The sequence below is a fragment of the Toxotes jaculatrix genome, chromosome 9 (assembly GCF_017976425.1).
Source record: "Toxotes jaculatrix isolate fToxJac2 chromosome 9, fToxJac2.pri, whole genome shotgun sequence".
Classification (NCBI taxonomy): domain Eukaryota; kingdom Metazoa; phylum Chordata; class Actinopteri; family Toxotidae; genus Toxotes; species Toxotes jaculatrix.
The window spans coordinates 21,212,660-21,227,599 of NC_054402.1; the positions used below are offsets into that span (position 1 = coordinate 21,212,660).

A 14,940-nucleotide genomic window follows, 5' to 3' on the forward strand; every position below is an offset into this window, starting at 1 on the left:
TATTATTATTTACTAACATTTTTCCACTAGGAGGACTTAGGCCTCAGAGCCCTTCAGATAAGTTCCCTCTGGTTTGGTCTGGCCCCTGTTGTCTGTGTCTCTGGACCAATCAGCGTGCACGTCAGACGTTCGGGGTACCAACTGAATGACGCAGGACGTCCGTCCGTGTTGTGACTTGTGACTTGTGTTTTGCGGAAATGAGATGGCAAGCTCAACATTAGTCATAAATTTCACAAGGAACAGGTGAGAAGAACGAATTCAGATGAAAGGTAAGATATAACAGTATCATCGCAATAAAGCGCCATAGGTTTTGATTCGTCCCATCTCATTTCACATAAGAACGGTAACCTCAATAGTTAGCATCAGGACAGTAGCTAACTTACTAAGCTATGACAACAACAACGCTTTGCCTGAGACTCGTGTTCCACTTTAGTTTTTTTTTCTGTTGTTTTTAGTTTTTACTGTTTTATTTACTTTATATTAGCTGTCACACTCGCATTTCATGACCAAATAAGCTATCTACCCAAGTAGCTAGCTTATCTACTGGCTAACGATAAATTATATTAAAAAAAAAAGAAAATTAAAAAGCAATCAGCAAAATTGAAAGCTAGCTAAAATCAGCTAACCTGAGCTGTTGTGGTTAATGTTAACATTATTCAGATGTCTGAAGGGGGATAACATTTCCATCTAACGTTATCATTTTCTGATATATCCTTTATGATGTGGTCAGAGACGTATCTGGCAACAGAGCAGCATTATTTCTATTTAATTAAGCACTCGGTACTGTATATATATATATAAATATATATATATCCGTATTTAGGAAATAGTTTTGATGTGGGATTATGTCAATAATACAGTTAACCATGTTTTGATGAAAATCAAGATTATTCCTTTAAAATGTCTCTACCTAATCGGTTGTTTAATTCTTGCTCTTGACTATGGGTGTGACAGCGGTGACATCCAGATGACCTTGTGGTCTTGCTGACTCTTGACTCTGGAGTCAGGTTTATGCTATTTAATACACTTGAATTCCAGATAAAACCGTTAACTGAAGGAGTGTGTGTCACACCTAGTTCTACCTGATGTCAAGGCTCGATTACCAGCTGGCAAGAGTCAGCAACTGCAGACCCTAATGCTCTCGTCGTGCATTTCCCAAGATAAGATGCATTGCCTCCATTCATTGACACACTGAACACCTGGGACCAGGTAGTTTTCCACAACAGGTGTACTGGTTGGATTCCGGGTGTCTGAACAAATATTTTATCTGTAGTGTGTAATCTGCTGTGCACACTGTGCTTGGGATACATGCAGTACAGCCCTGAAGAATTTATGTTCTGCTATTTAATTTTCTAGCCTACCACAGCTAATAGAGAAGCATTCATATATAAAAGTGTCTTCACAGTTGTCTAGTGCAAGAACTTTGATGTAGCCACAGAGTGTTAATCAGATGTGCTGTGGCCAGAAGTCTCTGAACTGGCATCGAGTTAGTGTGATGCTGTGAATCTAATAAGTGGCCTCTGAATACAGCACTCCAATGATAAGCAACCAGCTGCTCATTCTCATATTGTCCTCACTACTAACAAGACCTTCTTTCCTCCCTGTCTTTGTCTCACGTCCAGGTTGGTGTTCAGATGAGGAGGACTTGCCTGGTTGACCCTGTGTGTCACCCCCTGTTGCTATGGCAACATCCTACTTTCCCACATTCCTCCTCCTCCTCTTTCTGTCCTCCTTGACCCTCTTCCTGCTGGCCCTCCTGCCCTCTGTTGTCCCATCGGTTCCCTTTCATTCCTCCTCTCCTCCCTCACCTTGGCCCTCACATTCATGTGGTCCAGGTCAGTCCTGGGCCGTCCGGGTCCATACTGGCCCACATCATGAGGAAGAAGACAGTGAACAGAGCTCTGTGCTGTTGGACGCAATAGCTGACAGGGTACAGTACAACATTAACAATTAGCATTTAATCTGTATACAGGGTGTCACTCTGTGAATTGTCACAAAACTCAGAGACTAATTTTTTTGTTTTGACATTTTCACAATAGGCATAATTTCCTAAGAGAGCTACAATATTTCTTTGCTTGTTAGTGACTGTGAGACTTTGTTATTTGAGGGAACAGGACATTTGGTATTGCCTTGTTTCTTATTGCATAATTTTTGTTTTACAGATGTTTCTACATACCCTGCTTTTAGTTCTTTTTAGAATCAGCTTATTTCTCTAAGGATTCTTAACACTGCCATTAGGCATTTTAATTAAATATTAGCTTTAGTTTTACAGTGTCTTTCATGTTCAGTACTCCCCTTTTATATCCTGTTTTCTGCTACTACTCCCTTCCTCTGCAGGAATCATTGAAGTATCATCTGATTTATTTTTTTAAGTTGCCTAAGTCAGGGAGAAACAAAATTTCTCTTTTTCTTAGAAATATTGTTCCAGTTTAATTTGTACTCATCAGTATTCTCTCTATCCCAGGTAGCACAGCAGGCTGGGCTGCAAAATCAGGGCCAGATTGGACAGCTGGAAGGCCACTACTTACTGTGTTCTATACAGCCCAATTCTGGGTCTGTGGGGGATATATGGACAAAAAGTGTCCAGCCTGGGGACATCCTGGCAGCCCACCCTCATGTCCTGTGGTATTCCCAGGAGAGGGTACTCAGCCGCTCGAAGAGATCGATGGCCTTCAACGATCCCCAGTACCCCAAACAGTGGCACCTGGTGAGGATGTAGTCGACTATGTATCTTTGTTGTGATCTTGCTCACACACTAGTTGCCTGGTGATAAAAGATGGTACATATATAATTTTTTAAAACAAAGTAATCATGCATTATTCATTTAAGTGTCAGCCTAATTTTTACTTTGCCAGAGTTCACAGTACCTTGCTGGGGCCGAGGTTAAGAACAGGCACAAACCAAATTCTTTATCTAACCAAGGTGTTCATATGTTACCTTCAAACTTTTACCAACAAATGTAAGGGGTGATGTTCAACTAATAAGGAACAAATTTACAAAACTGTGAATGTTTTTGGCTCTGAAGACTATTTTAACAGCTCAGTGGGAACGTAAGCTGCAAAGTGTTAATCATGTGAGTCTATATCCACACCTTTTAATGCTTGTGGCCACACAACCACAAAAAGGTGTGCCTTTAAATAGTTGTAGTTGTAATTTAAATAGTTGTAGAGTTTTGATCGACTACAGATGAAGACACAGTCTAAAAGCAGTTGATCACAGGCACTGGTAAGTGTCACGTTACTTGAGCTTTGTTTCAACCTGCCTTTTTAATCCTGCACTCCTCCTTCCTTACTTTTCTTGTTCTTGTAGCACAATGACATCAACAAGGGTATGGATATAAACTTGACAGGGGTATGGGAGCGCAACATAACTGGCCGGGGAGTCACAGTAGTCGTGGTAGATGACGGCCTGGAACATACACACCAGGACATTCAGCCCAATTATGTAAGTCAGCACTAACAGTGATTCATACTTGATCTAGTGCTCTAACTTATCAAATGCAATTTTTAACAAAATCATTAATAATATGTGACCTTTAAGACATCTAATATCAAATCAATCAAATTATGGCATTTCCTCAGTTTACTACAGATTACTGTCAGAGCGTGGACTACGTGTCTATCTCGTTTTTCTGCAGAAGCAGGAGGAACTAAACAGAAAGTGATGCCATTACATGACACAAACTCACCAGGAATATTTACAAATGAGTTTGGGAAACATTTGAGCAGTTAACTTCTCCTTTTCAACTGGAAACAAATTATTTAAAGAAGAAATTTGAAACAGTTGAACAGATGCCTTAGAGGCAGTACACATACCCATGAACTGTGTTTTGCTCTCATGGCTGAATTTTTTTGTGTGGATTGAGCACCCATTCTGATTAGAGTTAAAACGTTTCTAGTATAACCTGTGTTTATTTCTTCCACTTTTAAATGAAGTTGACATAGTTTTTGTTTTTCAACAAAAGAAGCAGAAAAGCGATTATGTTGCAAAAAGTGGAAACACTCTTATTTTCAATTTTCATGAAAACATTTCCAGCAATCTCAAGTTTTATTCTTACTATTAAATCAATGATGTTTGCTTTTACCTATTCATAAACCACATACTCATTTACTCACGATGACTTTGTGTCCCTCTCAGAGTCCAGAGGGTAGTTATGACCTGAATTCCAACGACCCAGACCCCATGCCTCACCCTGACGTCCACAGCGACAATCACCACGGGACTCGATGCGCTGGGGAGATCGCGGCTGTTCCCAACAACAGTTTCTGTGCCGTGGGGGTGGCCTACGGCAGCAAGGTGGCAGGTAGAGGCTGGAGAATTTAATCTGACTCTGCTGTTCAAAACCTGGAAATCCCAGAGTTAAAAACGCCTGACATAAAGACTGAGACTTTAGTTAAATGTGTGTGGTGAATCACTTGTTCTGTCATCAGGTATCAGAGTCCTGGACGGCCCTCTGACAGATAGCCTGGAAGCCATAGCCTTCAATAAGCATTACCAGGTCAATGACATCTACAGCTGCAGGTAACAAACACAAATCTTTCTGGTTTTATTTCCATTAGGAAAGTGGATTTTATAAATGCTAAAATATCATCCTTTGACAACTTATTTGCAATTTAATGTCTGTATTTTTTTTTTTAATGTAATTTGGCGTAATATTTTACTGTGCCATCATAACATATTGTGAAACTCTTGCTTGGATGCTAATTTAGATTCTTGTCTCCTCCAGCTGGGGTCCAGATGATGATGGACACACTGTGGATGGACCTCATCCCCTGGGCAAGGTGAGACTTTTGTGGGCAGGGTTCTTTTTGTCCTGTAGAGGGCAGTAGACTGCAACGGATTAGTTACAGAGGAGTAGACTAGTAAAAGAGCTGAGTGTGCAGAGCTTTCACTCAGTTGATTTTTCTCTGGTTCTTAATTGTATAATCTCCTTTGGCATGGTATTTCTCTTCCTCCACAGGCGGCGCTGCAACACGGGGTGATTGCAGGCAGACGAGGCTTCGGCAGCATCTTCGTGGTTGCCAGTGGCAATGGAGGTCAATACAACGACAACTGCAATTACGACGGCTACGCCAACTCCATATACACCATCACAGTCGGTAAGATGCACAGCCTGTTAATTTGTGTTGAGCATGGGTTTGAGCATTTGCACATAAATAATCATTGTGTGTGTGTGTGTGTGTTGCAGGAGCAGTCGATGAGAAAGGGAACATGCCCTTCTATGCTGAGGAGTGTGCGGCCATGCTGGCTGTTACTTTCAGTAGCGGGGGGAACATGCTGAGGAGCATTGTACGTCTTACTTGAACACACACACACTATCGCACACAAACGATGGCTAGGACCAAAGAATGCAGGGATGGTGGCACGAGGAGCAGTTTTAGCAGATCCTCAGGGACAAGTTTGTGAAACATACCGGGTAGATAGTAACTATGTCAACAAAATATAAACACACAGGACAAGTTTTATTTGCCTTTTTCTATCTGTCTGTCAGTATTTATGACATACAGTCCAGTTACAGTCTGAACTAATGGTCCTTTCTTCCTGTGTGCGCTCTTTGACTGAGACTGCAGGAATCTGGTGCTTGACTTGCTGTCAGTTCGATTTCCCCACGTGGGTCCATGCACCTCTAATGTTGCAGGATGACTTTTAGTGAAACTGTCCAATGAATGAGTTACCTATCAGCTCGTATGTTGTTTAAAAGTTACAGCAACATAGTATCCTAGTGTCCTATATTGTAATTGTTCCATTATTCACTGTGGATCAGCTATAGGATCTGAGTCTAGATGACATTATTCCTACAGTCTGCCTCTCTATAGTTCAGCTTAAGGAGAGACTTGTGTGATTTCAGTTAAAATTGAGCCTTCCAATGCATCTTTTAAATTGTCCTTCTGTTTGAACCTTCTCTTGAAGATACCGTACTCCACAACATGACACACAAAACTATATATATATATATATATATATATATATATATATATATATATATATATATATATATATATATATATATAAATATTTATATATTACTCTGTGTGGTACCTGACATGTCCCGCAAGCTTCAGTTTTAGTGGTAGTGACAGCTGTTTGAAAATTTGGGAAAGAGTAGCTCCACGTGAGGAGGAGCAGAGACTATTTTCATCTTTAAACAATGACAGATGATGACAGGACTAAGGGCACATTAAAAGCTGCTGACCTCTATTTGCTGCTGTTTGTGGGTGTCACCATGGTAACGCAGTTTGGACCAGGGATGATATTGCCTGCGGGAGAAGAGCTTAGCCAGGATTGGGCTCTCTCTGGAAAAGACTGCTCCACCACCGACCACAGTATACTCACGGGCCAAGTGCTTACCACACACTGCCCATGAGTGTATTACTCTGTAGAAGTCATTTAGAGTCTACGAAGAGCAGCTGCCTCCACAAATGCACTGCATCTCAGTAATCTGAGTCTGGAAAGTCTGGAAAAGTCATGAAAAACAGGAAATCTAATGATCAATTTTTAATATTTGATGGCAGTTTGTGCATCTTATTTTGAAAATGTTCCTGTCAAAAGCTTCTGCTGCAGCTATTTAACCAAACCAATTCATTGTCAATGTTGAATACACTGCAACTCTCACTAATGGGCGTGTGGACATCGCAAACATGAATGTGTATGAGGTGCACAGCGGTGTCTGATGTTGCTTGTAAACAGCTGCTCTGGGTGAACATGGCTAGGCCCCTGCAGTAGATACACTACACTGTATAGTAGCTTGAAACCTTCTACATGGCTGGAACAGCTGTCGGAAAAGTCCCACATGTCCTCTGCATGTAAACACAGAGGGCTGGGAATTCCTCAGCTCACAACACTGCGCTCCTTCTGTCAGACAAGCTGTCGCTAATGCGTGCACCAGCGGGCGGTGTATGCAGAAGACATATGTGGCATGTTTGCAGTTGTGGGCTTTGCATAATGATATTCTGACCCTACACATGTACAGATGAGGGAAGAAGTTATATAAGAACATTAAGTGTTGACCTTTTGTCACCGTATCTGCTCATGAACTTATTTTTTTTTATACATTTTTCATCTCCTACCTCTGTTTTGATGAACCACTATTTAAAGGAATCGTTCTCTTTGTATAGACATTTTTATTTCCCGTTCTCTTTCAATGGTATGATGGCTTTATCTACTTCCTTTCACCTTCCTAAAGCTGGATCTTCCCAGGGCATTAAGCCCCTGTTACACAGTCCTTATGTACTTCACGTAACTGTACACAAACAGTGTGGAACTCTGGCCACCCACAGTAAAAATGTCATTTTGTTGAGATGGCTCAATGACGCTGGTTCCTTCGTAAAGTGTTAGTTAAGTCGCCCAACCTCCATGCTCATGACTGAGATCATTTGCTCTGGATATACCCTCTAAGGGGTTTGTATGTGCCCATCTGTTAATGTATACCTAAACATGTAGGGGCCGTTTGAACACAGTTTATGTTTGGGTCCTTGCCAGAGCTATCACCACCTTGGCCCTGTTTGTACATGAATTTCAGCCCTCTTGTCTTTCTCTGTAGGTGACGTCAGACTGGTCCATGCAACAGGGGACGGGCTGTACCGAGGGCCACACCGGCACGTCTGCTGCAGCGCCCCTTGCGGCGGGAATGGTGGCCCTCATGCTGCAGGTCCGTCCCTGCCTCAGCTGGAGGGACGTGCAGCACATCATCGCCTTCACCGCCACCAGGGTAGGTCTGATGAAATTTCCTGCTGCATCAGTAATTGCTGTATTCAGTTACTAATACTACCTCGTATTAAAAACCTTTGGTTTTCAGTATGTGCCACAGAATTACATTCTGTTTGTGGTGGTAGCTGATTCTCAAGTACCTTGTGACATGTAAATAACTGAACAGTGGACACAGCGCTATCTCTGTGTCTGCAGTCAATCTCACCTGTTGCTTCTGCCCTAGCTGGTTCTCCCACAGCAGCATGTTGGCTGCTGCCCTCCTCCTCCTCTCCTACATCTCTTTATTCATTAGCCACAGCTATCCCTTGCTGACCCTCTCCTGCTGCTTCAGCTGCCACAGCAGCACCGGTTGAAGCCTGGAAATAGCCAGAACAAATTAATTGGATAGCTAATGACACTGTTCCAACTATGCAGCTGTCCCTTGTGTGTTTTCTTAAGCGTCTAGGTTCTGTGGTTTGCTAATACCTCTGGTCCAGAATTCCTTTGAGCATTTAAGTTAAGCCAACAGCAATTTTTCATATTTATCTTTATTTGGACAACAGTCTGTTATTTTGATAAGGTCAGGACCCTACAGAATGATGTGCCTATGGATGCTCACAGTTTAACCTGTGCCCTTGAGCTTATTAATATTAATGGCTGAAACTAGCAACAAATGTAAATATGTTGATAATGATTTATTTGATGGATGAATTGTCAGTACAATGGCAGAAAGTTGTGAAAAATGCCCAAGATGACGTCTTCAAATTGCTTGATTTGTCCAAAAGCAAAAGATGTTAACTTTGGCATAAAATAAAATAAAATAAAATAAAATAAAATAAAATAAAATAAAATAAAATAAGGTAAAGCAGCAAATCCTAAAAAGAAAATGTTTTGCAGTTTTGCTTGATTAATGTCTGCATTTCTATCCTGTCCATGTAACAGTTACAGATGTAAGAGTAACACTGATAGACTGAAGAACAGTTTCACATTTTGGAAAGCACGATTGTTCACTTTCTTTCCAACAGATGAGAAAATTGATACCACTCCTGTGCATCTGTCCTTAAAATATGGAGCTTCAGCCAACATCTGGTTACCACCACCACTTTTTTCCCTTCAGATTTCCCCTGTTCCTTTCATATTTGGGTTATTGTGGCTGTTCTCTTGGCTCTCGGTGGAGGAAATGGTTGTTTGTTTATGAATTTTCTATTGCTTCATAAGAGCAAAAAGTAAACATGGCTGTGTGTTATCTCTGTGTTTGTTTCAACAGTGTGACAGCAGTGCAGACTGGAAGGTGAATGGAGCTGGTTTCCATCACAGCCACAAGCACGGCTTCGGTCTGCTCAACGCATGGAGACTTGTCAACGCTGCCAACGTACATGCATACAATATACACCATTCAGGCCACAGCTACTTACTAGCTATCTTCATTATTAATTAGTCTCTAGGAAATTACAAACATTTTTTTTATTATTCATGCACCAAAAGTTACCGGAAGAGCCCTAAGTTTTCTCTATTTCACAGGTGTGGGAGCCAGTGCCGTTCCTCGTGTCCTATCAGAGCTCAGTAATAAAAGAGGAAGCGTCCATCCCGATGAGTCCACATGAGCTGGTTCGTACCTGGAATGGTAAGTCTGTCAGCTTGTTTGCTCCTGTCTCACTCTCTCAGCTCTGTATTGGACAGTCGCTTGTCGAGTTTACACACTGCACTCCGTAGCTGACTCCCTGCCTCTTTCCCTGCCTGCTGCTCAGTCAGTCTCCCTTGCCCATATTAGGTAAAGTTCTCTTGTTTGTGAGTTCCTGCGTCCACATTGAAATACTGCGTGAGATTTTTCCAGATCACTGCTGTTTCCTTTTTTTTTCTTCATTTTTTTCCCCTAATCTGCATTTTACAGCTCCTCTCAGTACGTCTTGTTCCTTTTTCACTTCTCACTGCTCTGATTCTCTCATACTCAACTGTCTGTGTATGTGATCTGTCTCTTTTTCTCTCACACACACACTTTTTCACATATGCTCGCGGTGACCTCATCCTAGCAGAAACATTTCCTTCTCCCTCGTCTCTTTTCCTGCAGTCCCTCTATCTGTATCTTCCCTCTTTTATGGCCTCATCCCAGTCAGGAGTCAGGAGCACAACCACAGACGTGTGTGTGTGTGTGTGTGTGTGTGTGCGTGCGTGCGTGTGTGTGTGGTCTCATGCAACAGGAGTTTCTTAAGGACAAAGTAAAGAGTTGCTGTGTACACTCAAAAAAGTGTGTCTGGGCTTCATTTTAAAAAGAAACTGAATCACATTAAAGTACGATAAAACACATTTTCTCCTTTAAATCTCTGCTGAATCAGTCTTGGTCAAGTCCCTGACAGGCTTTTTGTCACTGACAGTGTTCAGGTCTGTCTGTCACACTACTTTGCAGTGTTTGTTGTCGTAGTTTCTATGTGTTTTGGCTGCCTTACTGGCAAACGTCCTGTCCCTTAAGTATTGCAAACTGCTGGCTTCCCATGTGAACACCCCTGCCATTAATGTGTGTACACGCACGCAGTGACTGGCTTTGAGTTAATAACGACCAATCAGATCCCCATGGTCCTGTCAGTCATGTTCTGTGGGTTGATCTGTTTTATGAAAAGATGCTGCATTTGCACAAGTGTGTTTGCGGGTTTGAGTGAGAGGTGTATGTGTGTGTGTGTGTGTGTGTGTGTGTGTGTGTGTGTGTGTGTGTGTGTGTGTGTGTTTGTGTGTTTGTGTTACACTCCCCTCCACCCACCACACACACACACACACACACATTCCCTGACTTTCTGTCTCTCCCTCCACACCTATGTTTACACTCCTCACTCCCTCGTCCCTTTGCGTCCCTCCCTGCCCCGAGGATGTGTGCAGCCCTACATGGTCAGGGAGCACCATGGCTCATTAGCAATCAGAGCCCAAGAAATGCAAAGAAATGACCAGACGCTCGCAGTGGGAGGGCGGGAGGTGGTTAGGAAGATGACTGATAACACTGTCATGGAGGGGAAAGTGGAGAGAAGAGATCTAAACTCTGACTGAAACTTGAATTTAAAGAGAATTTGCTCCAGTTTAATGAGAATTTCTCTCAGCATGCCACTTTTTTTCTCAATCACACTGTGTAATATGTAGTAAAAACCAGTATCATTTAACAATGAAATTGATTTTAAAATGTGTTAATGTAATAAAGTTTTTATTGTAATACTATCTATCACATTAAGTGATAGATTATTACTTTAAAATGGCTGTAACAATTCATTTGAAAGAGGAGACCCTCATGAGCAAAATAAACCAAGTTCGTACATTAGATTACCCACTAATATTCTTACTAATTCATTTTAAAATGTGTATAATGTAATGTGAAAGAGTGTTTAACTTTACTGAACCAGGAAAGTTCTTTTAATAAGATTAAAATTTGGTTTTACAGAAGTGTTTAGGCCAAGATAGCAGCAAATAAAAAACTAGTTACTATATTAATCTAACAAGTGACATCTTTTTTCTTTTCTTTTTTTTTATTAGTTTGTAAACAAGACAAGGAGTCTGCAGCCATGCTAGTGGCTCAGTGAGGCTGTACTGTTTATGGTGGTTCTTTAAGATAAATGCTAATGCCAGCACGCTAACATGCTTACAGAGACAGTGCTGTTCTTAGCAGGTGTTCTGTTTACCATGTTCACCATCGTAGTTTAGCATGTTAGCATGCCAAATGTTGCTAATTAGCTCTTAAAGTGTTGTTTAATGGTGAGTCAGATTTGCTCATTTACGTACACTGGACTGTCCAGTGTACACACACACACACACACTCACACACTAATATGCTTTCTCCTCCCCTTCAGTCTCTGCTGCTGACCTGAGTCAGTCTGGAATGGAGACGCTGGAGCATGTGGCTGTTACCATGACAATAACCCACCCTTCCCGTGGCAACTTGGAGATTCTGTTGATCTGCCCCAGCGGTATGATCTCAGTCGTTGGGGCACGCCGTACCATTGACAGGTGCGCGCGCACACACACACACACACACACACACACACACACACACACACACACACACACACACACACACACACACACACACACACACACACACACACGCACACACACATATCTGCACTGGTATCATGTTGAATGAAACAAAATATAAAATGACTGTACAGAGGAGATTAAGATTCTTGATACACTAAGAAGCTTAATAAATTATATCTTCATATCAGTATTTTTGACTGTTGTCTAAAGATGTCTTTGTGTGCGTGCGTGTGTGTGTGCGTGTGCGTGCGCGCATTTGTATATTTGTGCATACAGAGACCCTACTGGCTACCAAGACTGGACTTTCTCCACTGTGCGCTGTTGGGGAGAGAGAGCTGAAGGCCAGTACACCCTCAAGATATCTGACCACAGTAAGATGCTGCCACACACACCAACACACATGACAAGTACTCAGCAAAGAGAGGAGAAAGAGTGGAGAACACAACCACACACATTTCTGTGTCTTCTATGATAGTACTTGTGTGGGTTTTTGTTGCTTCCCTGTGATCTCATGTACTTCACCTGCCCACACTGACTCTTCCTCTTCTGTGTTCCTACAGGAGAGCCGTCATCTAATCCGGATGCCACTGTGGGAGTGTTGAAGCAGTGGAAGCTGACCCTGTATGGCTCATCTATGACCTTCAGTGAGGTCAAGGACAGACAGAGGTAAGATCTCACAGGCTTCTTTTGGACACAGTAAGAGTAAACTGTTTTGTTGAATGCTGTGGTTTCCTTCCTGGTTTTACTGGAACCGTTTTCTGTTTTCATCCCCATGTTTTCAAATGATACAGCAGTGTCTGCAACAATGAATTTCATCTTAGTTTCTCATACTTAATTGATACAATTACCTGTAAGCAGACTGCAGTGATACTGATTGGCTCAGTGTTAGATATTCTGCATACTGATTAGCTGTGCATTGATTGACAGGTTGGTGGAGGAGGCTATGAGTGGCAAATATCTGGACAGCAACTTCTCTCTGCCCTGCCCCCCAGGCCTGGACATCCCTCCAGAGATCATCAACCCCTTCACCTCTAACAACCTCAAGGTAAACCCAGCAGCACACACCAAAACACACACTATACTGTGTGTTAGCCATCTCTGCCTTACAAGAGGCTACAACTGTGTTCCTTTTTTCTCTATTAAAGCCTTATAGTTGTAGCGTGTAAGTGACGATGGCGTTAATGCACATGTTCATGGTAACCATGGTATTCATGGTTGTTTTTCATCCCTCTGCAGCCCCTACTCTCAGTAAACTGTTTCTATCAGTGTGTGTTCCCATCAGGGAAGTCATGGAATTGGATTAATTCTCTGATGTATGGAAATACAATGAAATTGGATTCAGTTAGATTAAATTTCATTTTCTACTTCAACTGATATGTTTTTTTGCTAAATTTCTTTATATTAATGAATTTAGTATCTGCTCAACTCAAAAGGAGGGAATTACGGCCTTGTCCAAAGCTGAGGGAGCTGACCTCCTCTGACTCTCTCCTTGTTTCCTCCCTTACAGTTCCTTCTTTTGCTGGGCTGCTTTGCTCTCTTTTGGTCTCTTTATTACATGCTGGAGGTCACGCTGGCCCACCTGGACCTCAGGGGCCTTCTCTGCCTGCGTAGAAGACGGGGTCACCGGGCCAGGAGGGGCCACAGAGGGAGGGGAGTGGAGGATGCAGTGGTAGAGGAAGATGAGGAGGATGAGGAGGAAGAGGAAGTGGACTCAGGGGTTGAGTTGCACGCAGTGCTGGACTATGAGAACAAACCACTGTTTTTGAATGGAGAGCGGCTGTTAACATAGCACTGAACCAGACGATGGACCTAAAATCTCTTGCTGTCTGTGCTCATTGGACATCTCAGGCTTTAACCCTTTCCTCCCACCCTGCCCTGCCTCCTATACTGCTTCTGACACCTGTCAGCATTAACTGTGGTGATGGGGCGTCACAGAATGGACTGCAGATTAACTTGACTGAGGAGTGGACTCTTTGTCCTTCTCTGCATTCCTCAAACATATGGCCTTGTCTGAAAACATATGTTTTCTTTGATTTTTTTATTTTTTTATTTTTTGCTGTGACAGGGTGTGGGTGTGGGTGTGGGCGTTGTACACCTGTCCCTCTGACAAATGTCCTCAAAGGAAAGAAAAATTATGACATTCCTCCAAAGTGAGGATATTTTGCCAGTCCTGGGGTCAAAATTCCCATTAAAACTAGGTTTAAGTGAGAGTAATTGTCAGACATGAACTGGAGAGGGACCTAATCGAGTCGCAGTATAACCGCATGTTTGCGTGTGTGAAAGTGTTTGGACAGGCTTGTGTGTATGTGAAATGAGCTTACAGGTTGATGGGATACCCCTGAGGGGTCTTTAAACCAACATGACGATATCAGAAAGGTACAAATCTTCTGTCTATTTGAGTGTGTGTCTGTATGTGTGTTGTGATGTTAGTGGGTGTGCTTGTAATATGCAAGATCTTCCATGAAAAAGTCCTCAAATGAGAGGTTTTAGTGAGAGGGCACTGTATTTTAAGAATAAGATTTATTTTCTAAGGTGGTTTTTTGTTTTTACTTTTAAGCCTGGGACTATTATCTGAGGGTTATGATCCAACTACTGAAAAAACTTGAAGTGGAATTTTCAAGTGTGGGATTTGCATATGTATTGTTTTTACACAATCTGTGCCTGCTGTACAGATATATACCAACTATGTTTAATGATTTGTACAAAGTGTTTTTTAAGAATGAATTAAAGAGTTTAATTTTTTAATGCAAAGGAGTGGTTACACTGGAAACTGTGTTTTGCTGTGCAAGTCACAGGTGATGTGAATGATAATAAATGACTGTTGACGGAATATCCTCTGAGACTGTTCATATGGTTTATGAAACACAGTTAAACATTGGAAATCAGTGAAACTCACAATATTATTATAACCGCTTGTTGCCAGTATTTATGAATGTATGAAGACCGTGGTTTCTGTGTATGTGGTAAAGCAAGAAATACGTCAAAGATGGTAAAACTATCAAAATAATTTTTTAAATAACGATCATGTCTAGCCATGCCAATCGCTCTGTGAGACTTAACTTAGGCACAGAAGTTCTTGGACATAAAAGCTAACATGCTAAGATGATTGATGTATACCAGGTGTAATTTATAGTGGTTTCTGAGTGTGCTATAGAAAGAATTTCATCTAAGATGGTAAAAGTTGAAAAAATTAAGGAGACAACAGCTCTGTGAAACTGTGTTTATCCACAGTGATCCTAGGAG

At 41.8% G+C, this 14,940-nt stretch overlaps 1 protein-coding gene across 1 annotated transcript; it reads left to right on the forward strand.

Annotated features, from left to right (window-relative positions):
• The first annotated feature begins 167 nt into the window (after positions 1 to 167).
• On the forward strand, positions 168 to 14,524 carry pcsk7 (proprotein convertase subtilisin/kexin type 7). The gene is made up of 17 exons (XM_041045660.1): positions 168 to 269; positions 1,623 to 1,930; positions 2,465 to 2,707; positions 3,310 to 3,444; positions 4,138 to 4,303; positions 4,431 to 4,521; positions 4,727 to 4,781; positions 4,961 to 5,099; positions 5,189 to 5,289; positions 7,541 to 7,708; positions 8,954 to 9,058; positions 9,208 to 9,310; positions 11,511 to 11,667; positions 11,974 to 12,068; positions 12,258 to 12,363; positions 12,625 to 12,742; positions 13,205 to 14,524. The coding sequence occupies exons 2-17, from the start codon at positions 1,682 to 1,684 to the stop codon at positions 13,484 to 13,486; spliced, it is 2,313 nt and encodes a 770-aa protein (XP_040901594.1). The 5' UTR covers positions 168 to 269; positions 1,623 to 1,681; the 3' UTR covers positions 13,487 to 14,524.
• The last annotated feature ends 416 nt before the right edge of the window (positions 14,525 to 14,940 follow it).

Excerpts from the sequence above, each read along its gene's own strand:
- pcsk7 (XM_041045660.1), top strand. The coding sequence starts at position 1,682 with ATGGCAACATCCTACTTTCCCACATTCCTCCTCCTCCTCTTTCTGTCC. Across the intron at positions 3,445-4,137 it reads AGGACATTCAGCCCAATTAT|AGTCCAGAGGGTAGTTATGA; the intron begins GTAAGTCAGCAC and ends TGTCCCTCTCAG. Across the intron at positions 12,069-12,257 it reads CCTCAAGATATCTGACCACA|GAGAGCCGTCATCTAATCCG; the intron begins GTAAGATGCTGC and ends GTGTTCCTACAG.